Consider the following 26,773-nt stretch of genomic DNA (forward strand, 5'->3'; position numbering starts at 1 on the left):
TGCCAAAAATTTATAAAAGAGAAACAACTAAAAGGGTATTTTCAGAAGAGGAACGAAAACAAAGATCGGATAGAATGAAGGAAAAAACAATGAGGAATCTTAGGAAGACCGGAAAGAAATTGACTGAAGTGGTCTAATGAGGCCGTAAAAGCACAAATAATATATATATGAGCCAGTTTGGTGACTTCATGATATGGCCTCTTTGAGTCGGTGTGCATTATTGGATCGCAGCCGGCCCGAGTGGCCGTGCGGTTCTAGACGCTACAGTCTGGAGTCTCTGTCTGGCACACAGTTTTAATTTGCCAGGAAGATTCATATAATAACTGGTTCATACACAGGGATTTTGTACTGTATAAAGAGAAGCCCAAAATAGTTCCTCTCTGCAACGGAAGTGAGTTGGCGCGCTAGGAAAAGGTGGATGTGGTGCCCAGTCATGGCAGCAGGTGAGAGACCACAGTAGTCAGTCGGTAGTAAGTAACTGACGAGTAAACAGCGCAGTTGCCGAGTGAGACTTGGCGTATTGCAGATGGAATGGAAATACCTCGTATTTTAATGTGCGTCTGTAAAAGTGTGCTCTCGATTTGGGGCAAGCTCTAAAAGTAGTATTAACAACGCCAAAAAGGAGTAAATAGATCTAATTATTGCCAATGGATAGACCACCTAGTCGCCACATGCTCGCCACCAAGATTGCGCAGTCACTTCGTCACATATACGAAAGTGCAGAACTGTATTGCTATATGAACAATTAATGTTGTGTTTGGCTCAGTGAAAATCTAATCCTAATATTCAAAATGTGTCTGAACAATGTGTCTGTCCTTTACACTTATCCAGGTAGGACCTCTCCTTTAAGTGATGAAATTCGAGAGTGTCCTTTGGATAAAAAGCATTAACAGTTTTACAGTGCGTTTTATTTGATGTGTGGCAAAGTTATGCTAGTACTCTTAATGTGCAGGGTAAAATAAAAGAGAGTATTTTCAAACTTAACTAGAAACTGAACTTAAATATCAGTTTACGAAAGAGTATTACTTGGAAAACAAAAGTGTTCTAATGTTTGTTGCTTTAAAGTTGTTTTAAAAACTACTCGCTTCGCAAGAGGTATCAGAACAATTTGTCTTGAGGTTGTTTGAAGTAAAATTTTACTGAGATTACGTCTGATTTGTAGAGGGTATTTTCAGCGTAAAGAGAGTTAAATTAGTACAAATTTAATGATCTCAGAAGAAAGAGTAGCCCAATTCTACTTTAATGCTACATAATTCTGGAAGTGTGTACAGTTTTGTTGCTACAATGAAAGGGATAGTTTGTGGGGCCATATTTGGTTCAAGTGGCTCTGAGCAGTATGGGACTTACCTTCTGAGGTCATCAGTCGCCTAGACCATAGCGGTCGCGCGGTTCCAAACTGTAGCGCCTAGAACCACTCCGTCACCCCGGCCGGCGGACCGTATTTCTATTCCATTATAACAAAAAGGATAAATCAGATTAGTATGTTTCTAGCTAGTGAATCTTGAAGTCATTACTGACAAGCAAAGGTAGAAGGTTTGTATGCTGTGTCTCCTTATTGCTTTTGTATAGTATATGTATCTATTAATTGTAATTGACTATTATCATGTGCTGTCTGGTCTTGTGTGGGTTGTAAATAGCAAGTTTCGATTATATTAGTCAAAGGCAAAAGCATTGATTAACGTAAACAAGAGAAAGGGCTGATTTGCGAATATCGTGACTGCTTTACTGTTAAAGCTGTGTAATTTGTCCAATTGGGTGTGTTCATGGCACTGCTCAGAACAGTATTTAATGGAAGTTCGTTTTGAATTAGTAAAAATAGGTTCTTTGTAAATAATGTTATTACATTGTTATGCCTAATTAGGCTGGCGACCGTATAACTATTTCATTTAACAGTAATCAGTTGCTGTTACTCCTTGCAAAATTGTTTCTTTCTTCTGTCTACCTACAGCTATTATTACGAAATTAAGGTCCAATACAAATCTTTCCGTTAGGTAAACTCGGTCAATTTTCTAAACTAACATTTACTGCTAGTTTAGGCCATATTTGGCAAATTTACTACGGCAGTAATGTTATACGTGGCTGCCTTGTGACAGAAATAAATCTTGTCGTCACTAGGCTAAACTTCATGCTGGTATAACAAGCGAAGCAGTAGTGTTATAAGAGGATTAAAATAAACACCTTGCGAAATACAATCAGATACAGTAAGGTGTTAAATCGCTATAGTTGGACTCCAAACATTCCGCTATGGTTGCAGACGCAGTACAGTCCATGTGAATATGCCTAGGCTCAATTACTTGCTCTTGCTTGGTGTCGCGTAGACTGAAGATATCTTCATTCCATTCCATGCCTTCTGTATCGATCTTCAACGGAATGCTTAATCGCACGTTTATTGCATCCAACGGAGTTCGCTCAATTTGCATCCCAACACCAAAAAATTGGTTATTGATGTCGCTAGGAACGTTGTTGGTGGCATTGTCATTGCATTCGAGCGCATTGGTAGACCATATTCTGAAATATTTACGGGTTGTTTAAGGACTGCACAACCAAAATTTAATTTGTTTTCTAGATTTTAAAAGATGAATTACAAACTTTAACTTTTCGACAATCTCTAATTTTGCTGGGTCAGATAATGCAATGCGCACGAGAAACTGTACAACGAAAGTGCAAACGTACTGTGAGTGGTGGTTCAGGAAATAGCTACATCCCTGGAAGCTTTGTGTTGAACTATGGGCAATGTACTACAAGATGTTTGCAGCCTTAAACCAGAGATGTACTCCGAAAACAGAAGCGAAGAAAACAACCTATTTTCCTATCATTAACAGTTGTGCAATATTACGTGTAGATGAACAAACTTTGCAGAAGAAGGAGTATCAGAGTATTATTAATATTAGAAGTAGAATTATTTCAGTTTTGTTACTTTATTCAGCTGATATTAATTGTGGTATTTTCAGATAACAGTAGCATGTAATACTTAATAAAATCTTCTTAAAATCAATGCCGTTCTATTTTATTTGAATATTAGTTCAGAGCTATGTATGTAAAGCCGTTTAGCAGAAGTGAAGCAAGCAAACATTCACGTTTCAAAGTTATTATTTTGTAGTATTAAAAAGTAGTCAGTCATTCTCATTACGAACAGTCGTCTAGCTCTAATGATACTTCGTTAATGAAAAGATCAGACGACGTGTGTATGAGATATGCATCAATCCTCCGTACACCAAGACTACGATTTCTTGTACTTTTAATGAATGATGCTGGGAATACAAAATAAAACGATATTTGGTTGTAGACATACTTATAGTATAGTGTTAGGGTCAGCTGTGGCTGTGACAACTTTCATATGAAGTGAAATATTTCTATAATTTGTAAATTATTCAGATCATGGTGAACCTTAGAATAATTTTGTAGCTTGGAGCTTGCAGGATGCACATTCTGTGCAAACAGGAATGCGTTTTTACTGTTAGTCTTTTAAATCTGGTACAAAATAGCTTCCAACTGAAACAAGTTACTTGTTTCTTGGGCAGTAAGTGTGTACTGCAAAAGATTGCTACAGGTCAGTGAATAATGCAGGATCACTCATTAACTTAATATAAATACCTACAATATTAACTGACGACGTACAGGTACCTTGTTCTTCTCGCCACGTTATGACGTGCCACTTGCAGTAGTCTATTTCGCGTGCTGTCACATTTTGTGTGGTAAATTTTTCTAGGTGCATCGAGAGAATAAAATCTGGCCTACTCGCACTATGCTTCACCTTACGTTTCATAGCGAGGCCCCAAAAAATTGTCCCTTGTTAGCAACTTTTACATCTACATCTACGTAGATACTCCGACTGCCACCGTACAGTGCGCGGCGAACGGTACCCTGAAGCACTACTAGTCATTTCCTTTCCTATTCCACTCTCAAATGGAGGGAGGGAAAGACTGTCTGTATCCGTATGAGCCCTAATTTCTCGTATCTTATCTTCGTGGTCCTTACACGCAATGTATGTTGGCAGCAGTAGAATAGTTTGGCAGTCAGCTTCAAATGCCGTTACTCTAAATTTTACCAATAGTGTTTCTCTAAAAATAATGTCGCCTTCCCTCCAGTGATTCCCATTTGAGTTGCCGAAGCATCTGCGGAACACTCACGTGTTGTTCGAACCTGCCGGTAACAAATCTAGCAGCCCACCTCTGAATTGCTTCGGTGTCTTCCATCAATCCCTTCCCCCTGACATGGCTCCCCAAACTTCGAGCAGTTCTCAAGAATAGGTCGTACCAGCGTCCTATATGCGGTCTCCTGTACAGATGAACCACTCTTTCCTAAAATTCTTCCAGTAAGTCGAAGTCGACCAATCGCCTTCCCTACCACAGTTTTCCCATGCTCGTTCCACCTTATATCACTTTGCAACATTATGTACATATATTTAAACGAAGTGGCTGCATCTAACAGGACAGTAGTAATACCGCATCCGAACTTTACAGTTTTGCTCTTCCTGTTCGTCCGCGTTAACGTACATTTTTACGCATTGGGAGCTAGCTGCCATATACCAAACCAACAGGAATTTTTGTCTAAGTTGTCTTGTATCTTCCTACAGTCACTCAACTTCGACATTCTACTGTATACCACGGCGTCATCAGCAAACAGCAGACTGATACCCACCCTGTGAGCCAAATCAGTTATGTACATAGAGAACAATAGCGGTCCTATCACACTCCCCTGGGGCACCCCTAACACTACCCTTGTCTCTAATGAACACTCGCCGTTGAGGACAGCATACTGGTTTGTATTACTTAAGACGTCTTCGGGCCACTCACGTATTTCTGAGCTTATTCCGTATGCTCGTACCTTCGTTAACAGCCTACAATGGAACACCGTGTGAAATGCTTTCCGGAAATCTAGAAATATGGTATGAGCCTGTCGCCCTTCATACATAGTTCTAAGTATATCGTGAGAAAAGGGCAAGCTGAGTTTCGCACGAGCGATGCTCTCTAAGACCATGCCGATTCGTGCACATACGCTTCTTAGTCTCAAGACAGTTTGTTATATTCGAACTGAGAATATGTTCAAAGATTTTGCAGCAAACAGAAGTTACTTACACGTCAGTTGAAATATTTAAGTTGTTCATCTGATGTTGGAAGCTAATATTTTGAGACATACGGTGATGTAGCGCAGTGAATCGTAGAGATCGAACAATCAATTCATGAAATGTCTTACTCACTAAGGACTCCTATATAAGATGCCCCTTCAGACGGACTTTTTCGCCTTTCTAGCTTTTCGATACGGGTAGGTCAAACTCCGCGCAATGTCTGTAAACATGATACGGTTACTGTTCTCAAGCACTGTAAAAAACACCGATTGTGGTCTGCTAGACAAAATATCCTAATAAATGAGAAAAACAAACTACAGATACCAATAAAAGGTTAACTGTTAAGAGACTGATATACCGTTCTAGGACCGAGTGCCGAAATGTGGACGCTATCATTGGATGCAGCGTTTCTCAGACACGCAACGGATTGCTCCCTGCTCTGACGATATGGTACGAGGGCTAATGAACGTGTTTTAGAGAGAAAGAGGACTAAAATTCCAGCCTAGTAATATTGGTTTAAGTTTACAGAGCGCCCCCAAGCCACTGGAGGTAATATCCTTAATATGTCGCAACTGCTGCGCTCGGTATTACATTGACATGTCTAATTGACAGTTTGTTTCTTCATCAGCAACAGGCAAATTGACAGCTATTACAAATACATTACGGACGCACACTTAACGACTGCAGAAAATTACCCAGTTTCCTCTATCACTGTATGCAGCAGTTACAGTTTGTGGAGATCCAAGTATGTGGATGTTGAGATAACAACATTGGCTATAGATTGTAAGACGTCTCGTCTCTTCTCTGAACTTGTTATTCCGGGTATCATTTAAGAAGCGATCTCTTCTCATCGTGCTTCACTTGTTGTCAGATCTCCAGACTTGTGTTTCCGGCTCCGGAATCCTTCTAACGGCTTCCGACCGAGACGACAATATCTCTCTTTGATGCTTTTCGCTTCTGGGAAAGAAACACTTAGACTTACTTCCCCTCGAGAAAATAAACCTCCTTTCCCAGTAACGATAACAAGGTGTAGAGAATGACCATGGAGAAGTAATGCAAAGTAGTTCCTTGAATTCAACATGACTCAAGTTCGCCATACAATTAAAGAAAAAAATGCCTCGTATTTTGCGCTACTATTCATAGCTTTCTTAGAGAAACGCTTCCATAAAGACTAGAAAGTAATTTTCATTTCGGTAGGTATATACGTAGAAATAAGAATGATTTTGTACACCTGTATACGAGCGTAAATTTTTATTAATCACACAACTATAACAGCAGGCTGAGTTCATTTCTCTCGGAAAGCTGTTCAAAGGTAACGCTTGCGGCAGAAGATTTCAAATGAAGATAGTGAAACAAGAAGATAATATTTATATTGTGAGGTGTTTTCTCGATAATGGCATATTTTTTTTCCTTTCCCGCATGCTATTATCGTCAATGTTAATGCAATCTTTTACTGTCTTTCGAATGATTTGATACCATTTTTCACTCATTACTGTACTATGATGGGCTTACATATGAGCACATGTACTATGAAGAATATCTTCGGCAATATGGGCGAGATGAAAGCAATGAGAACTCTTTGCCTGTCATTTAGGAACGTCACCGCTCAAAATTAATACCATGTAGTCCCCGTTTCCCCTTTACTGCCCGACTCCCATCCCACACACACACGGACGTGCTTCGAAGATGTCTCAGTAGATACATCAAATGAATTCGCAATTGCAAATAAGGAGTGACATCAGCTGTAGAAAATTTGTGGCGGACCGGGACTTGAACCCGGATTTCTTGCTTTTCGCGAGCGGTCGCCTTACCAGTTGGGTATCCGTGCACGACCTGTAATCGTACATCCATTACGTACAGGGTGGTCCATTGATGGTGACCGGACCAAATATCTCACGAAATAAAAAGCGAAGAAAGTGGTCCAACTAAAACATTCATATTTTAAAAAACACAGTTGATTTCCGTTTGACCTATGGCAGCGCCATCTAGCGGGCCAACCTTAACGCCATCTGGTTTCCCCCTTCAAGCTGGACAAGTTTCGTTCTTTGTAGTTTTTTCGTTTGACGCTTATTTCGTGAGATATATGGCCCGGTCACGATCAATGGACCATCCTGTATTTTCCCGAACAGGTCAGATGTACTTGAAAGTCGATTGCATGGCATCGGCAGACGCATGCATGTCCAAAGGAAACTTGCATCGTGATCAGAATAACATAGCCATTGCAGTATCGTATAGTCTTAATAAGTGGCTAACCACAAACCTTGCATCGTAATCAGAAACACAGACACTGCAATATAGTGTAGCATTAGTAAGTGGTTAACCAGAGGGCGATCGATGTAGTTCTCAGAATGCATTGCCCTTCCGCACATTTTCTGATGATTTTGTTTGTATTTCACTCTTGACGCCTTCTCCGCCACTGCGGCATTTATTCTGTTTAATTGTTGTTTTTCGTTTAAACAGTTGTAACTTGTTTGATGTAATATACTGCACCGTAACAAGTGTTTCTTCTTCTTTGCTCACAGGTTGCCTCCCAAATGAATTCCGGTGCAGTAACTCTTGCATCGACCTGGTACGACGCTGTGATCGCGAACCCAACTGCCCTGATCAGGAGGACGAAACCGGCTGTGGTGAGTATCCAGACCTTCACACAAATTCTGCACCTGGCCGTCAAACCCTCATTGCCGCTATCCTCCTGGAACAACAGTGTGATATAGTTACCTGTTGCCTTACTTTTGGTATTTCAAAGGAGGCTCTATTGTTCTCAATCGACTTAGTTTCCTCGTAACTAATTAAGTATTAACAAAGCACGGTCATATTTTATTAACCATTCCTCTCCAGTTTATAATGTAAACGAACAAACTAAATCATTTGTACTCACACTAAACCCATATAATAATGGTGTCGAAAGTATCTCTTCATTAAATGTGCAAAGTAGCTTCATTTAACTGTTATTTCGACTCCAGTAAATATATGCATTACCCTTGTTCACAATCAGTCATAGAGATTACGTATTACGTCCTCATATTATCGCCGGTTCAAATGGTTCAAATGGCTCTGAGCACTATGGAACTTGACTTCTGAGGTCATCAGCCCCCTAGAACTTAAAGCTACTTAAACATAACTAACCTAAGCACATCACACACATCCATGCCCGAGGCAGGATTCGAACCTGCGACCGTATCGGTCGCGCGGTTCCAGACTATAGCGCCTAGAAACGCTCGGCCACACCGGCCGGCATTATCGCCGGAATCGTGCCAAATCCCTGATGAACCGGATAAGCGTTGTGTTACGCTGCCACATTGCTGGAGAATATCCTGTCCAATATTATTCGATTAAATCATATTTGAGGGCGTAAACATAGCAAAGCTTTACTGTGGGCTACCATTCAAATTATCCCACCCTGTCACTCGTTTAACAATGAGAATTTACAGGTGTACTTCCAATCGTTTTCTCCTCTTTAATAACGAAAGTAATATGGTTTTAGAGTCAAAGAGCCCCCATTTGGTTTGAAGATAAAAGAAGATACCAATTAAAAGTTGAACGAGTAACCTGGTAGAAATGTGAACTTTTATTCGATGAGTTGTGGACTCTCCTTTACCTTATGCTGCGCTATACCTAAGTTCCAACACTTTCGCTACAAAACATTTACAAACTTGTCAACTCATATTGTGACTGAAAATACAAGGGACGGTGTGTTCATTATAGTCTATCCGTTTATCGAAAGTTAGATTCCTACTAACAGTGCACTTTATTTAATTTGCCCACCTGTCAAAAGCCTGAATACCCAACTATTGAAACGCGGCCAGCTGCGATAGGTGCAAGAGGAACGTCGATGATGTTCTGGAAGGCATCGACAGGTATGTGGAGCCTTCCTCAGACCATAAAGGTCCCACGAATATCAGGATACTGTCTGCGAAATTTATTTCTCACAGAATTAGTGGCAGAGAAGTAATACATTTAAGCGTCATAAACGATGCGACAGTTTCTCATGCATCGGATTGTTTATGTCATGAGAGGTAGGTGGTTCTTACCCCGACAGTAACTGTTTCCAGACAGTAAGCGATACAAAGTTTGCTTGAAATTGGCCCAGAGACATAGGGGAAGATGTGGAACATACGCGCGTATACGTATAGATCCATTTTTAATATATATTGAGTCTTTCATTGCATTGCAATATTCAGTCCCACTGTGTGTGAATTCGACCACTGCTAAACCTAATGAGATCGGGCATAATCTGTTTGGAATGAGGAAGGGAGCTGTGTGTGTAAGCTTAGCGTAACTTACCTATAACTTTCAGCAGCCGTTATTAGTTCAATGCGACTTGCCTCTTGTGTACATGGGACGGTGGCAAACGAAGTACTACTGACTGGTAGAAACGAATGAATTAGTCAACCTGTATGATCAGCGGGTCTTCATGTAGAGGAAGAAGCCGTCATTCCAATATTAGCCAGCGCGGTAAATTACACAGATCCATGAACGTTGCAAACGTGATATTTACGAACTCGAACTGCTTCCTTTTGTCATGGCTTACGGTTGTAACTTGCCGTTTCAACGCCCCGGAAATGTCAATGCCCGTGCTCTTCAAACCACTGCAGAGAGAACTGCCCTCAGGGTATCTCTAGCGTGACGTATCGAGCAGAGGCGCAAAAGGTGGTGCCCCACAGCTAACAGAGACTTGGTAAATCTAGCGGCGGTCGTTATCCTTTCTCCATCTTCTTTAGGTGCATGTCTTACGAAGGACGAATTCTTCCAGTCGCCTTGAGACAATGATCGTTTGAGTATCGGACATAGATGATCAATAATATAGCTAGATTTCTCTGAAAGGTCTCCATGACAACATACAGCATGGGAGCAATGAGAGTTTAATATTTTCTTTGCCCGTCCCGTTAACGATTTATCTAGAAAAACAACAAAAATTAGATATTTTATTGGAATATATTCACATTCTTGTTACATCATGTTCACAAAGCAGAACAATGATAATATTTCGACTCATTAGATCGTGTACCACTGATTCTAACTTCTCATTTTTAATGTATTGAGCTGTGTTCACCCAACGCTATGGCGAGGGATTTTTCTTTGGGAAAGGCCGATATTTACGTTGTTTTCAAGGAACGATGTAAGTTTGTAACATATAGATAATGCGAGGTCATCAGTCCCGTAGAACGTAGAACTACTTAAACCTAACTAACCTAAGGACATCACACACATCCATGCCCGTGGCAGGATTCGAACCTGCGACCGTAGTGGTCGCTCGGTTCCAGACTGAAGCGCCTAGAACCGCTTGGCCACAGCGGCCGGCGTATAGATTACTAACTGCCCAGAATCCTTGGCTGAATACTTGAATTTGGGCCGAACTCATTCAAATGTAAACTCCTGGAAATGGAAAAAAGAACACATTGACACCGGTGTGTCAGACCCACCATACTTGCTCCGGGCACTGCTGAGAGGGCTGTACAAGCAATGATCACACGCACGGCACAGCGGACACACCAGGAACCGCGGTGTTGGCCGTCGAATGGCGCTAGCTGCGCAGCATTTGTGCACCGCCGCCGTCAGTGTCAGCCAGTTTGCCGTGGCATACGGAGCTCCATCGCAGTCTTTAACACTGGTAGCATACCGCGACAGCGTGGACGTGAACCGTATGTGCAGTTGACAGACTTTGAGCGAGGGCGTATAGTGGGCATGCGGGAGGCCGGGTGGACGTACCGCCGAATTGCTCAACACGTGGGGCGTGAGGTCTCCACAGTACATCGATGTTGTCGCCAGTGGTCGGCGGAAGGTGCACGTGCCCGTCGACCTGGGACCGGACCGCAGCGACGCACGGATGCACGCCAAGACCGTAGGATCCTACGCAGTGCCCTAGGGGACCGCACCGCCACTTCCCAGCAAATTAGGGACACTGTTGCTCCTGGGGTATCGGCGAGGACCATTCGCAACCGTCTCCATGAAGCTGGGCTACGGTCCCGCACACCGTTAGGCCGTCTTCCGCTCACGCCCCAACATCGTGCAGCCCGCCTCCAGTGGTGTCGCGACAGGCGTGAATGGAGGGACGAATGGAGACTTGTCGTCTTCAGCGATGAGAGTCGCTTCTGCCTTGGTGCCAATGATGGTCGTATGCGTGTTTGGCGCCGTGCAGGTGAGCGCCACAATCAGGACTGCATACGACCGAGGCGCACAGGGCCAACACCCGGCATCATGGTGTGGGGAGCGATCTCCTACACTGGCCGTACACCTCTGGTGATCGTCGAGGGGACACTGAATAGTGCACGGTATATCCAAACCGTGATCGAACCCATCGTTCTACCATTCCTAGACCGACAAGGGAACTTGCTGTTCCAACAGGACAATGCACGTCCGCATGTATCCCGTGCCATCCAACGTGCTCTAGAAGGTGTAAGTCAACTACCCTGGCCAGCAAGATCTCCGGATCTGTCCCCCATTGAGCATGTTTGGGACTGGATGAAGCGTCATCTCACGCGGTCTGCACGTCCAGCACGAACGCTGGTCCAACTGAGGCGCCAGGTTGAAATGGCATGGCAAGCCGTTCCACAGGACTACATCCAGCATCTCTACGATCGTCTCCATGGGAGAATAGCAGCCTGCATTGCTGCGAAAGGTGGAGATACACTGTACTAGTGCCGACATTGTGCATGCTCTGTTGCCTGTGTCTATGTGCCTGTGGTTCTCTCAGTGTGATCATGTGATGTATTTGACCCCAGGAATGTGTCAATAAAGTTTCCCCTTCCTGGGACAATGAATTCACGGTGTTCTTATTTCAATTTCAAGGAGTGTATATCAGATGGCTGACTGCCGGTAATTTTTCCGTTTTGATCATGTCTTTTATTAGCCAGATCTTCATAATGTTAACAAAAATTATCGTCATCTTTTACCGATGACAAACCACAAGTACTTTCCCAGCAGTTCCTTTTTAACACTGAGTCACTCGACTTTTTTTTAATCCTTTTGTGGCTCTTCTCCAGATACTCATATTTATTGCCTTTAAATCTATATTTTATTTATTCCGTCGGGGTATACCATCCGCTAGCTGCATAATATTAAAATTTGTATCACTTCTTAGGGCCTGTTTCGCCATATACTGCACCTTTCATATACAGTCGACTGCTGTTGTCAATAGAAGCTAGATTCATTTACTTGTTTTACAGTTGAATTCTATCGTCAGATCTCGCGTTACTGTTGAATTACAGGTTTCATCTATAAGTTGGAACGGGACCCGAACAAAGAACACTGTTATCGCTGGCAAGTTTCTTACCAGCTGAGGTATCCACACTTGAATCACGACCCATTCTCACAACCTCACTGCAGCCAATACCTTTCTCCAAGTTTCCAAGCCTATCAGAAATTCTCTGCGTACCTTGCAGGATAATCGCGATGCCGTGCGAAAAACCATAAGTTGACTGAAAAGACGGTGTATTGCCACTCCAGGTTGTAGTGCTATCATTGGCTGCACCACTCCCCTCGTCCCCATCTGTGCTACAGTGACAATCGTCGCCATGTTGACTGTATGTGATGCACCAGACGTCATATCGCCTTTCATGTGGATACTAGTTAAGCTACACACAGGATCATTGTCTAACACAGTGTACATAACGTTCCTTGGTGATCCTGAACTGTCGGGCGAACGTGATGTCGGTCCTTCCAGGTGATAGTGGCTTGGGATTGAGTGTGACGGAGCCGGTCTTTTTGCATGCTGATCACATGGGGCCACAAGGATCCTGCATGGTGTTGGTCATGGCTCTCTTGAGCCCATCGATTCCATATTGAAATGACAGTCCCAACCAATGAACAACTGCAATCACGCAAGCTACTATGCTATCCGGTGCGGTTAGACGTTTTCCCTTCTTACAGAGGGGATCATACTATTTTCCCACACACAACAACCATTAAAAACATAATTTCAGAATGAGAAACATGCCACAAAATCTTTCCTTATGTATACACACATCAAAAAAAGTTTTGTATCACCTCGGTTCTCAAAACTCCTGCAGATAGACGTTGACTGTTGACATTATATCACAGACACAGTCCCTTTGACTGTTCAGACATGACAATAAACACATCCAAAGATGTAAACAACGATGCATGAGCAGCGCCTATTAAACGGAGGGGATCCGACACCCGATCAGTTCCAGTCATTCCACCAGGACGGAGGTACACGCTCGTGTTGTCAGTTCAATCATGCCTAGACGGTTACTATCGCGTTTCGATCGCGTCCGCATTGTTACTTTGTGCAGGAAGGGCTCGTATCAAGGGAAGAGTCCAGGCGCCTCGGAGTGAACCACTATGACATGGAGGAGATACAGAGAGACAGGAACTGTCGATGACATACCTCGCTCAGGCTTCCCAAGGGCAACTACTGCTATGGGTGACCGGTACCAACGGATTATAGCTCACCGGAACCCTGACAGAAACGCCACCATGTTGAATAATGCTTTTCTTGCAGCCACAGGACGTCGTGTTACAACTCAAACTGTGCGCAATAGGCTGCATGATGCGCAATTTCACTTCCGACGTCTATGGCGAGGTCCATCTTTGCAACCACGACACCATGCTGTGTGGCGCATATGGGCCCAACAACATCCCGAAATGATCACTCGGGATTGGGGTTACCTTCTCTTCACGAGAGTCGCATATGTCTTCAATAAGACAATCATCGGAGACGTGTTTGGAGGCAACCCGGTCAGGCTCAACGCCTTAGACACATTGCCCAGCGATTGCGGCAAGGTGGCGGTTCCCTGCTGTTTTGGAGCATTATGTGGGGCCGACGTACGCCGCTGGTGGTCATGGAAGGTGCCGTAATGGCTGAACTATACGTGAATGCATCTTCCAATCGATAGCGCAACCATACCGGCAGCATATTGACGAGGCATTCGTCCTCATGGACGACAATTGGCGCCGCCATCGTTCACATCTTTTATCCTTGAGGATAATGACATGTCTGGACTAGAGTGACCAGCATGTTCTCCAGACATGAACCCTATCGAAAATGCCTGGGATAGATTGAAAAGCACTGTTTATGGACGATGTGACCCACTAACCACTCTGAGGGTTCTACGCCGAGTCGCCGTTGAGGAGTGGGACAATCTGGACCAAAAGTGCCTTGATGAGCTTGTGGATAGTATGCCATGACGAACACAGGCATGCATAAATGCAAGAGGTCGTGCCACTGGGTATTAGAGGTACTGATGTGTACAGCAATCTGGACACCCCTGAAGATCTCGCTGTATGGTGGGTCAACATGCAATGTGTGGTTTTCATGAGCATGTTGATCTCTAAACCAATTTTCTGTACAGGTTCCGGAACTCTCGGAACTGAGGTGATGCTAATCTTGTTTTGATGTGTGTAGAATACACCTGAAAACTGTGATGATGATCCCTTGATTCACAAAATATTCCGAATTGGATATCTATTCGGATCTCCGCGAGGGGACTGGCAAAGGGATATTGAGCATGACATGAAGTCTGAATAACCAACGATATGGTAAGATGATGTGTGGGATGCAAGAAATCTATGGTAGGTATGCTAACAAAACTGATAAGTGATACGCGATGGATCAATCTATGAGGTGTATTCAACAAGTAATGCATAACTTTTTTTTAAAGCAAGTCGATTTTATTCAGGATTCCAATACATCATACTCTTAAGCATTTCTTTGTCTAGAAAGCACTGTTTTCGAACATAAATCTCTGCCCAATGCTACCGCCTTACGCTACCTTACTGGAAGGGCCTGTATGCCCGCATTGTACCCCTGTACTGGTCGACGTCAGAATCAACCTCTTGCTACATCAATATCATCCTCATCATTCACGACCTGTTCCTCGAGGAATATATGCTTCATTGGGTCAAACAGATCGTCCTTCGTTGTTCTTTATTGTCTTCTGTTAGGCAGTGAGGAACCCAGTTCGCTCACACCTTTGAGTAGCCCAACCCGTTACACGAGTGTGTCTGCACTACCAACAGGGGCGTCTACTCCTTCAGTGAGGTTTTTGATTGTGATCCAGCGATCACCTCGAAAGAGTGTCCCCACGTTCGAACATCGCAGGAATCACAGCTGTGTGCTACCTTCCGGGACGCGGGAGATAGGACAGGTTTGCGTGACCTTGTAGAGATGACGAGGGACGCCTCTCTCAACGGCTCACCATGCTTTTGTTCAGTGTCAGGTCTCCGCAGTCATTTTGCAAGCGCCTACGAATATATCTGTGACGCTCTGGTTTTTCGCGGAAAGAAAGTCAATAACAGCTCTCTGCTACGAACGCATCTCCGTTACAGACACCATTTTGAAGGCTAAATATAGCTGAGATATCTATGATACATGAAACTATGGGTTCTGTAGCGAAAATATTCCACGCTGTCCCACAACGAATTCCGCATTTTTTCAACGGAAACTGGCGGACAAAAAAGGTGATGCATTACTTTTTAACGCCCCTTGCATATATAGTGAGTGCTAGAGAAGTGAAATGGAAAGAAAATAACGATTTCTATCGAGACGAACACAAAGCAATATCAACGGCAGGTGAAAACTGGATAAAGGGAGCAGTATTAGCTATGAATGGGGAAAAAGGCCAGAGAGTGACCAACTGCGCACATTTCAGTGACAGGGGTGCTCTCATCAACAACACCTACCGGAATAAATCACTTATACATGTCTACGTCTTTCGACACCGATCCTCACAAGCGTCTTCTAACCAAACTGCGTGCATTCGGAGTATCGCCACAGTTGTGTGACTCGATTCGTGATTTCCTGTCAGAAAGATCACACTTCGTAGTAATAGACGGAAAGTCATCGAGTAAGCCAGAAGTAATATCCAGCGTTCCCCAAGGAACTGTTATAGGCCCTCTATTGTTCCTGATCTATATTAACGATATAGGAGACAATTTGAGTAGCCATTTTAGATTGTTTGCAGATGATGCTGTCATTTACTGTCTTGTAAAGTCATAAGATGATCAAAAAATGCAAAATGATTTAGATAGGATATCTGTATCGTGCGAAAAGTGGCAATTGACCCTGAATAAGAAAAAGTGCGAAGTTATTCATATGAGTACTAAAAGAAATCAGCTAAATTTCGATTACGCGATAAGTCACACAAATCTGAATCTCAACTAAATACTTAGGGATTACAATTACAAATAACCTAAATTTGAACGATCACGTAGATAATATTCTGGGTAGAGCAAACCAAAGACTACGATTCATTGGCAGAACACTTAGAAGATGCAACAGGACTACTAAAGAGACTGCTTACACCAAGCTTGTCCGCTCTATTCTGGAGTATTGTTGTGCGCTGTGGGATGCGCATCAGGTGGGACTGAAGGATGACATCGAAAAAGTACAAAGAAGGGCAGCTCGTTCTGTATTATCGCGAAATAGGGGAGATAGTATCACAGACATGATATGTGAATTCGAGTGGCAATCATTAAAACAAAGGCGCCTTTCGTTTCGACGGGACCTTCTCATGACGTATCAACCACCTGTTTTCTCTTCCGATTGCGAAAACATTCTGTTGGCACCCATCTACATAGGTAGAAATGATCATCACGATAACGTAAGAGAAATCAGGGCTCGCACAGAAAAATTAAAGTGCTCGTTTTTCCACGTTCGAGAGTGGAACCGTAGACAGACAGCTTCAAGGTGGTTCATTGAATCCTCTGCCAGGCACTTTATTGTGAATACCAGAGTAATCACGTAGATGTGGATGTAGACGTCACATTCAGAAGATGAAGAGATAGAAAAACTGTGTAAGGGTATTGAACATAATGTCTTCCGTAAATAGAGATCAAAATCTAACAACCATGACTGATTGAAACGCTATGGTACTGGAAAGTTCTATAGACGAACTTAACGCAGAATATCGGTTTGATAGTAGGTGTGCGAGGGGGAAAATAGTAGCGTAGCTCTACATTACATTCAGCTGATAATAGCGAATACACAGTTCAAAAATCACAAAACGGGGAGGTATACTTAGAAAAGGCCTAGAATTAATGCGCACAAAATTTCTGTCATTAAAGGTTTGTTGTAGCTGTTGAGCACCCAGAACCTCTGACTGCGTCTTGTTTTCTTTTTTTGTATTTAATTAGACAACAGTGAAGGAACCAAATTTTTCAACATGTAATATATTTCTTCAGCACTGTGGTAGTATCTGACCATCACGTTCAGCTTGAGCAAGAGCTATCGACCCTATCGAATCCACCAAGTTAGTGGTCCCGTTTAAAATAAGGCGAATCACGCGTCCAGAGCACTTACTTAACACACCTTCACTGAGCTACCTCTGCTTGTTTTAGAAACATAAAACTAATCTCAGTCTGTTACATACATTCTCCCTAGTAGAAATCTTCAGAACAAAGCACCTGTAAGTACAACCTACATAACAAGACATCCTATATGAACATACCGAGTGAGGTGGCGCAGCCGTTATCAAACCGGACTCGTTTACGCGAGGACGACGCTTCAAACCAGCATCCGCATATCCAAATTTAAGTTAGCCGTGATTTCCCTAAATCACAGTAGGCAAAGGCCGGGATGGTTCCTTAGAAAGGGAACAGCCGATTGACTTCCCCATCCTTCACACCATCCAAGCTTGTGCTCTCTCGATGTCGACGGGACATTAAACCAAGTCTTCCTTCCTTCCTTCCTTCCTTCTTCCTATATGAATATATACTGAAAAGCACACAAAAGAGAAGACGCCAATGACTGCAAGACATAAGCATTCTGATTCAGCATTTAATGAGAGGCAGTTTGATTGTAATTGAAAGAAAGGTGCTGCCGATGATCACTTAACTGGCTTGTATAGCCATGCGTGCTACAGCGCCGCTTCCGAGACGGAGAGGCGCGCAGGCCCCGAATCGAATACGTGCAGCGGATTAACGGCAGGGGTCGGTGTGCAGGACACTCTGGAAGTGGTTTTTAGGCTGTTTCCCACATCCCACTAGATGAATACCGGACTGTTATCCAGTACTCGTCTCAGTTTTACAACATACAAATTTCACGAGACAAAGACACAAGAAAAAGCACCAGTTCTGCACATTGTCACTTAACTTGTGACTCTGAAAAATACAGATGATGAAAAAAAATTTGCCATGCTGCTAGTAACGCAAGATACATGGAGCTGAAATTACGGCTGAACAGGGTCATATGCATAGCAGTGCGGGCTATAGGCTTATATCATTACATTTCCAAAACAAAATTGGCATCTAAGGTAGACCAGCTAAGTAACAGCTAAATTATTAATCCACCAAGACATTAGGAAAATCCACAAACTACGGAAATATTAAGAGATAATAACATAGCTAATTCATGAAACATTTGTGCAAAGAGTGAGGAAATCGTAGCACCCACTTTTCATACACGTGGGCTTCAGTCCCATGAAGGACAACCCACCAGCTGCAAATTTTTGCAACACTCGATGATAATGCTTGACAGAAAGATATTCAGGCAATTAACTGATTTGATTCCAGCTGAGAGAGGCTACGTAGGTATTGTACAAAAAGAGATCACGAATGAATGTATAATCTTACCCACATGGGTATGAAGCACAACTCCATTCCCATAATACTGAGATACCGGTCAAGCAAACATCCTATAAAATAAATGGATTTATCACCCACTAATGCAAAACCGGATGTTCAATGACTTCATCCAAGTTAACGTAGAAAATTACAAAGGTAACGTGTTCCCTACACGGAAGAGAATCGAGTGACCTCGCCATTAAAGCATCATGCATCTTTTATATCTGGAATTCCACACACCTGCTTAAAATGAAATCCAGTTCTTTCAAAATTTCATCGGACAAATAGTGATTAGCCGCCACTCCACAGCACTCCATGTGACATTACTGTCAGCATGCCGTGTGTCATCTGAAGATATCTACACATGTCTGACTCTTGCAAGCAGCCTTGGAAATTTCGTTTCACTTAACAACTGCGGCCGCAGTAGTAAACAAAGCGAAATAGGAGTCACGTTTCAGGATTAAACGTTAGCCATTGATACTTCATTTCCTCGTCCTTATACACGAACGACGGGTGCGATGTGGTCTGATCCCCAAGAAAAATTTCCGTGTCCATCTCTGACTCTAGCCGCACTTCCTGACAAATCTGATAACATATCTGCATAATTCTCAAACAGAGCCAAAGAATGGGATCCTTTGAGGATGTGCACAATGTTACAAGGCAATGAAAACACAAAGTGCTCTCCTAGATTCTTTGCTGTAGGATCTACTGCATACCACGAAAAGGAAATCGGGTGCACATCGACCCACAGAAGAAACATAAATAACCCCTCTGAAATACGCTGTACAATACTGTTACAGAAAACCCCAAGAGAAAAAGGAGACAAGTCCCAAAAACAAAAACATATTATTGTATCACTGAAATCAGAACTGTACTTCCAGAACCGAAAAGGTGATCAACCCACAGGAATAATCTTCATGTTCAATCAAAAGAGAAAAAATGAAATTACCTAAGGTACGCCACTTGGAAGAAAGCAATGATAATTACTTCACGAAAGGTAGTTTGTAAAGATACTATGCCGTACCTAAGCTCTCCAGTCTCCTTACTGATAACCAATGAACAATAATAAATTGTAGACTATGGATCATGATTGAACAAGATTAAGAAGAAGAATGTAGATAGCTTTCTCATAACTATCGAAAGTTCAGAGACAAAATTTTAATTCTCCCTGACTTTGTCTTCTTGACACCAACTAAGTTTCACACGGATGTTCGTAAAAGTACATATTCAAAAAATATTGCGCTCTAAAGACACGCAATCACACATTAATCATTAACCATCCTAGATAGCAGAATAATTCACTGATTTGCTTCCACCTGTGAGACGTTGCATCAGCATTATACACGGAGAGACGATGAATGAGTGAACGAACTCAATTCGCGTATTACTTAGTCAAGTAAGGCATCAATAAAATGATAAAAAAATTCCTGCATTAACGAAATATCGAAAGTAGAATAACTTGTGGTAAGTTAATATCTTTGAATTGGACGGGGTTTCAGGGCAACCTCATGCCCTGATAGCGCCAAACTGCCCCTAAAAGGCGAAAGATTCAGTAATGATTAAATGGCACCTGTAGAGAGAAGATACTGGAAACATCAGTATGAAATGCGCACAGAGGATACGCACATAACATATGGCCTGTAACTGAAAAAGTGTCATTATTATCATCCCACTGAAAAAAGATCCCACATTTGTACCCCATTCGTATCTGTAGGAGAGGACTGTCACGGGGGAGACTATAATGAGAGAAAGATTGAATAACGAACATGAATAACACTGCGCGCCGGCAGTTGCGGTACACGTACTCCGTCCAGGATTGTATGTGTCACGCGACAGGAAAGGCTTCAGTACCCCTGACGAAACTGTTAATGAACTTGCCGATCCTGTGCCGATGTTTGAAAAAGGAACAAAAAATGAAGAAGAACATCTTTCATTCCGCACAACTGGGAAAGAACAAACAGTTTGTTGATGAAGGAGGTTCAGCAAATAAATATTCGTATTTTCTAAAGTTCCTATAATTTCATTGTTACGTTCATGTTCTTATAGAACTTAACTTATTTATTTTTCAGGTAGACGTACGTGCAGTTTTATTGAACTTCAACCTATGATCACACTCAATTTCCCACTGGTCACAAATATAGTCATTGTCGAAAGCCTCTGAACCGACCGACAGGAACAACGAAGTAATTTAAACTGGTAGTGGTTATATGCCTTGTGTCTGAATGTCTCCTGTTGTTGTGTTTTATATTATACCACTTTTCTAAGACCTTACTCATGTTCTAGAAATTACTGTGATTCGTCCTGTTACAGTTTTTGATGTTTCTCGTGTTTCACAGCCCTTCAATCACTTTCCGTAACTGCTCACGACAACAGCACGCGAACTCCCGGCTATCTTCGCTGTTTTCGAGACGTTCACTCCCAAGCGCTGAGCTGAGACAATCTGCCCTTTGTCAAATTCTCTTACGTCACGTATCGACGATAAAATTATTCCCTGTTCGGATTTGTTCTGCCTACGTACTTTCTCTTCTCCTTTTTGCATCAGATGTCCGGAACGCCACCAGCTGGCATTCGATCTCACTGTCGACAACGGTCACAATGATTTGCATATTCAGCTTAAGAAAGATATCTTTGTATTCCACGGTACGAGGGTGATTTGACAAGTTTGGTAAAAAAGGAAAAAGAAATGTTTATTTCGTAAACAACTCACCTTATTGTTTGACAGTCTCTTTTGAGGAATATACAATTGGTCCGGCGATCCTCGAGCTTTTCCATCCCATCGAAAAAATGGGCTTTGTAAAACTCTGCAAAATAATGGCTGACTGCAACTACCACTTCCTCACTTGCTGAAAGTTTCTTTCTAGCAAGCTAAAAAGTTAGGCGACAAGAGGAAGTCAGTCAGACCTAAGTCTGGTGAATGCGGTGGTTGAGGAATCAGTTCAAAGCCCAGTTAGTGCGATTTCGCTATTGGTATGAAATCCTAAAAAACAATTACCATTACCTTACCAGACGACAAAAGGTATTTGTCTTCTTCGATGCAGCTTCACTAGCGTTTGTCCATTGTTTTGACTGCCGTTTTCACTCTGGTGTGTAATCATGGACCCAGGTTTCATTTACAGTCAAAATCGACTCAAAAGGTGTAGCAGATTGCGATTAAACTTCACGAGACATTGTGTTGAAATGTTATGCCACATGAGCTGCCTCGCACACGGCTTCTTCATAATCATTTCTCCGAGCAGGATATTACGCATTCGCTGAGTTGAGATGCCTACAGTCTCAGAAATCTCACAAATTTTTATTCGGCAGTTTTGCAATACCTTACCATGAATCTTGCCAATGATTTCCTTAATGGTGACCTGAACTGGGCAACTGGAGCGCACTTCGTCTGCGGTGCTTGCACGACCACGTTCAAATGCATTACTCCAAAAGTAAATATTCTTCAATGGTGGTGCAGAGTACTCACGAACATCATCCAATTCTGTTTTCATTTTCACGGCAGTCCAATCCTTCAAACGAAAATGCTTAGTAACAGCACGAAACACAGTTTACTCCATTTTATGTCGCGGTCGACACACTTACCAATTAAGACGGCTGTCATCAGTGAGCAGTACGCTGCACATTGTAGGGAGTTACTTATACAATCCTTGGAATAATCGTGCTACCAACCATGAAGGCGCAACAATAATGTTTCATTCTTTCATGGAAATTACCAGACTTATCAAACCACCCTCTTATTTTAAGTTTATTTTCCCCAAGTAATTTCGAGAATTACGCAATAGTTAAATAACAAAATAAATTTTCCTTCGTAGAAATCCAGTGTACGGAAATTATGATTAATATTTTTATTTTATGTCATTGTGTTTAATATTTGAATGTGCAAAGTTTATGATAGATTTTGTCTGCATTAAAAATGTGACACTTGCCACTGGCTTGCTACTAACACGTTCCAGAAGACTGCTAGTTGTATATTTTTCAACGTTATTTGTCAACAAAAAATACATAAAATTTTGTGATACTCACAGACAATATATTGTTCAATTTACCTTGGTTGCCGTCTTTCTCTCTCAACTGCTATTATACAATTACATGTAGAAATTATTAATTGAAATAACAAAAAATTTTTATGCTAATAGACAGTATATTCTTCACTTTATCTCGGTGCCATTTTTCTCGATCAGCTGCTGTTATTCTCTTATATTTGGAAATCAACGTAACTGCACTCAGTGCAAAGAAATAAAATGGGACAGAGTACATCAAGAGATGAAAATATTTTCATTATTTCCACGAGAACCAGTGCAATACGTTTCCGCATGACGGAAGTCCTTCACCCATTACTCAGAAGCTGTTCCTTTGTACAGAAAATTAGTGTGAATTCAAAAGTAAAATGTTGAAAATGAAGGTAACAAATCCCGTAACACACCATTGCGTTCCATGAAGTGCCTCCTACAATTAGCGCTCGGTCTCACTGTATGCAGGACGACCGCTATTACAGCGTTGCGTTTCCTTCATCGAGCGGCATCTCCGCCATATGTGCAGTCTCCTATGTGTTGTGCCGATTGCGTGGGCCGTGTGAAGACTGTCGTGCGGTGCCGTGCATGGGAAGCAGGGCAGGCCGTTAATCTCCCAGCCGTCCCCGCCAGCCGGAACCAGCACGAAAACTTTTCAACAGCCTGCAGCTGAAGAGGCAAAGAAATCGAGTCCATTTAATTCAGTGTTGTAGGAAATTGAGCTTGAGGCCAGACAGAGACTAAATAGTGCTATATATTCAACAGTGCTGTGAATGCTGCATCTGGCAGATTCTCTTCTATCGGCCGTGCGGCTCTGGAGAAAAATACGTGATCCGTAACCACAATTTATAAAACAGTTTTCATGAATTAGCTGCATTCTACAGTAGAAGATCGACAACGAGCAAATTACTCAGAATTGGTCGACAGTTTCATACATAAAGTTCTAAGATCTATTACATCAAATTTACACATAATAAAATTTGGCTCTGACATCTGCAGCCCTCACACACCCACGGGCGGATTCAAAGGATATTTGAAAATGTGACGTTTCCACTAAGATATCCGGTGAATTACGTGACAGAAATTATAGTCCGTCGCATCCGGAATTTTTCATGAATAAATAACACACTGTATATTCTTTCCGCCATATGTGTCACATTTAAATTTACTAGTTTTTCTGTAGTATTCTTGTGAGTTTCCAGCTGAAGCATTTGATTTGGGAGTAATTGGTCTATAAAAGGGTTCAATCAGAAAAAAACCTATAGTCTCTTAATCAGTTACTTAAATGTAAGGCAAATAGTATACCTAAAGATTGCTATTCTCTTATCCTACCCGAAGCTGCTGTGATACCGGCTATTTTTAAATGCAGCTTCGGGTTCACTTTAATTAGCTGCTAATCATCAGTATCATTCTCTGGCTTTTATTGAAATTATATATATCAATCATCGTGAGCATTCCTCAAGCTTACTCAGATAAGACAGCCTTATTGGTGTATGGCTTTGAAAATTATTAATTTTCCTAGGAAGGGAAAGTCAACCCTTCTATATATATATATATATATATATATATATATATATATATATATATATATATATATATATATATCATCGTTAGCATTGCTCAAGCTTACTCAGATAACACTGCCTTATTGGTGTACGACTTTGCAAATTATTATATTCCCTAGGAAGGGAAAGTTAACCCTTCAACGCCTCCAATTAACAAATTACTACACTCAGTGAATCTCTGTATGTGCCTCCTCTTCTTGTTTTGCTGTTTTGGAAGGTACCATTAACACTTCTGTGTCTCTACTCGTTAGGTGTCTACCACTGCGAAGCCGCGAAAGCAGTTGCGACCAGTCGCGGCTCCCGGTTCTCCGGGGAACGCCTTTACTCTGTTTCCACATGGATATTCCCCGAAGAAAATCGAATGGCAGTAGTCCTTCAGAATACCTGCTGCACTCTTGACAGCTGCAATTCCTGGGCGGTACACTCGACCAGTAGCAATTGGCTCTAACCAACGGCACCTAAGACCTGACAGATCGAACCGCAACTTCTTTAGGATGTGGTTCCATGAACCCTCTGCCAAGCACTTAAATGTGAATTGCAGAGTAGTCATGTAGATGTAGATGTAGATGTAGGTTTACGAGGGGAATTCAGTACGTAATGCAACACATTCTTTCTCCGCCAATTTCAATTGAAAAAAAAATGCGGTGATTACTGTGTGACGTCACGGAATATTCTCGCTTCAGCCCCTATAATTTCATGAAGATCCGATAGGTGGCAGTGTTATATGGTTCAAATGGCTCTGAGCACTATGGGACTTAACATCTGAGGTCATCAGTCCCCTAGAACGTAGAACCATTTAAACCTAACTAACTTAAGGACAGCACACACATCCATGTCCGAGGCAGAATTCGAACCTGCGACCGTAGCAGTCGCGCGGTTGCGGACTAAGCGCCTAGAACCGCTCGGCCAGCAGTGTTATAGTAACCTTAAATATGACATCTGTAACGGAGATCTGTTTAAAGCAGGCAGCTGCTGTTGAGTTTCCTTTGGAGGAAAATCAGAGCTTCGCAAAGCTCATAGTGGACAAAAGCACGGTGAATAGTTGGGCGAGGTGTCTGTTATTATGGAGAACAAAGTCGCGCAATCTTGTCCGATCACCAGCGTGTCGGCTGGCCGCATATACTTGTGACTCCTGCAACATTGGAACGAGCTGAAATTCTTGTTCGAGGTCACAAACAACTCACTGCATAACTGGGCATCTCCGTTGGTAGAGCTGACACATTCTTCCACCAGTTGGGGTACTCGTGTGTGCCAGCTGGGACTATAAAGAGCAACGAAGGGTCATCTGTGCGGAATTGCTTGCGCGTTAGCAAGCTGCTCGTGACAATTTTTAGTCGTACATCTTCACAAGGGATGAAGCAAGGCTTCATCACTTCGGACGGCAAGCAGAACGGCAATTCTTGCAGTGACATCATATCAGCTCTCCTCCGATGGAGAAGATCAAAGCCGCACCTTCAGCCCACAACGTCATGGCTACGGTCTTGTGGAACTCTGAAGGCGTCATTCTGTTGGACGCCCATCCTCATTGAGCAACTTTAAACTCGGAAGTGTATTGTTCTACCCTGAGTAAATTCAAGAAACGACTTCAGCGTGATCGTCTCCATAAAAATGCAAACGAACTTCTCTTTGTCCAAGACAACACATGTCTTCACACAAGTCTGCGCGCCCGAGAGGAGCTCACCAACCTTCACTGGATTGCTGTTCCTCATCCAACCTGCAGCACGAATTTCACATCTTCCGACTTCCGGCTGTTTGCCTCAACGAAGAATGCACTCTGTGGGAAGTCATATTACAACGAAGGTAGGCACGTCAGATGTCAGATGACAAGCGACTTGGAGTGCGATTCGAGACACAGGCTTACGAGAGGTTTTCAGGAAACAATTCAACACTTGTTTTCTGGAGACAGGCTTACCTGGGTCTTTCAAGAAGTAGCGCAACACGTTTTTTCTAAGCTTGTAGAAATGACGAACGAAGTTCTCCTTCGTATACAGAACAACATATTGAATAAAGAATCCATGCCTGAACTTGATAACCATATTCAAATATTATTCAAATTGATGGCCACTGAACAAAAATTTAATATTACTCTTAATTATTGTGATAAAGTTTAATGAGCTATAGTAAAATGAAGTGTCATAAGTTCTGGAACACATACTAACAATCATTGAAGGACTTACATAGTAGAGTGATATTCCATGGGAGCTAACGCCCTCGAAATTGCTTATTAGATTCAACATCCACCGTAGCGAGTAGAAGAAAAAGTGTGCCGCCTCCGCTAGTTCACAGGTTCCGCCGCGAGATGACAGTTGCTCCGCTTGTGAGCCACGGAAATACATGTTAGTACACCAAACGCTGCACACAAACTTATTCATTCATAAAATTTATGTAACCGTATGAAAAGTAGATGGATAATTAACTTACCTCAGTAGACATCAGTTATTAGCTAGTTTGGATAGATTCGGGGCAGTCTTGGAGGTTTTTGAAAACTTCGACAACTTCCGAATTTGGAGACCTTTACTTGAGCAGTAGCTAGATCTGCACGCTGGAACGAAACAAGTCGACATTTTTTATCCTTCTTCAAATACCAGTAACTATACACCTAAACACCACTT

General features: G+C 42.4%; 1 protein-coding gene across 1 annotated transcript in view; it reads left to right on the top strand.

Moving 5' to 3' along the window:
* Window positions 1-26,773, top strand: part of LOC126335869 (G-protein coupled receptor GRL101-like) — a 697,223-nt gene that overhangs the window by 381,281 nt on the left and 289,169 nt on the right. The window contains exon 4 of the mRNA XM_049999341.1: window positions 7,591-7,695. Coding sequence (XP_049855298.1) covers window positions 7,591-7,695 — 105 coding nt within the window. The remainder of the gene's footprint in view (window positions 1-7,590; window positions 7,696-26,773) is intronic.

This window comes from Schistocerca gregaria, chromosome 2, assembly GCF_023897955.1.
Source record: "Schistocerca gregaria isolate iqSchGreg1 chromosome 2, iqSchGreg1.2, whole genome shotgun sequence".
NCBI lineage: Eukaryota > Metazoa > Arthropoda > Insecta > Orthoptera > Acrididae > Schistocerca > Schistocerca gregaria.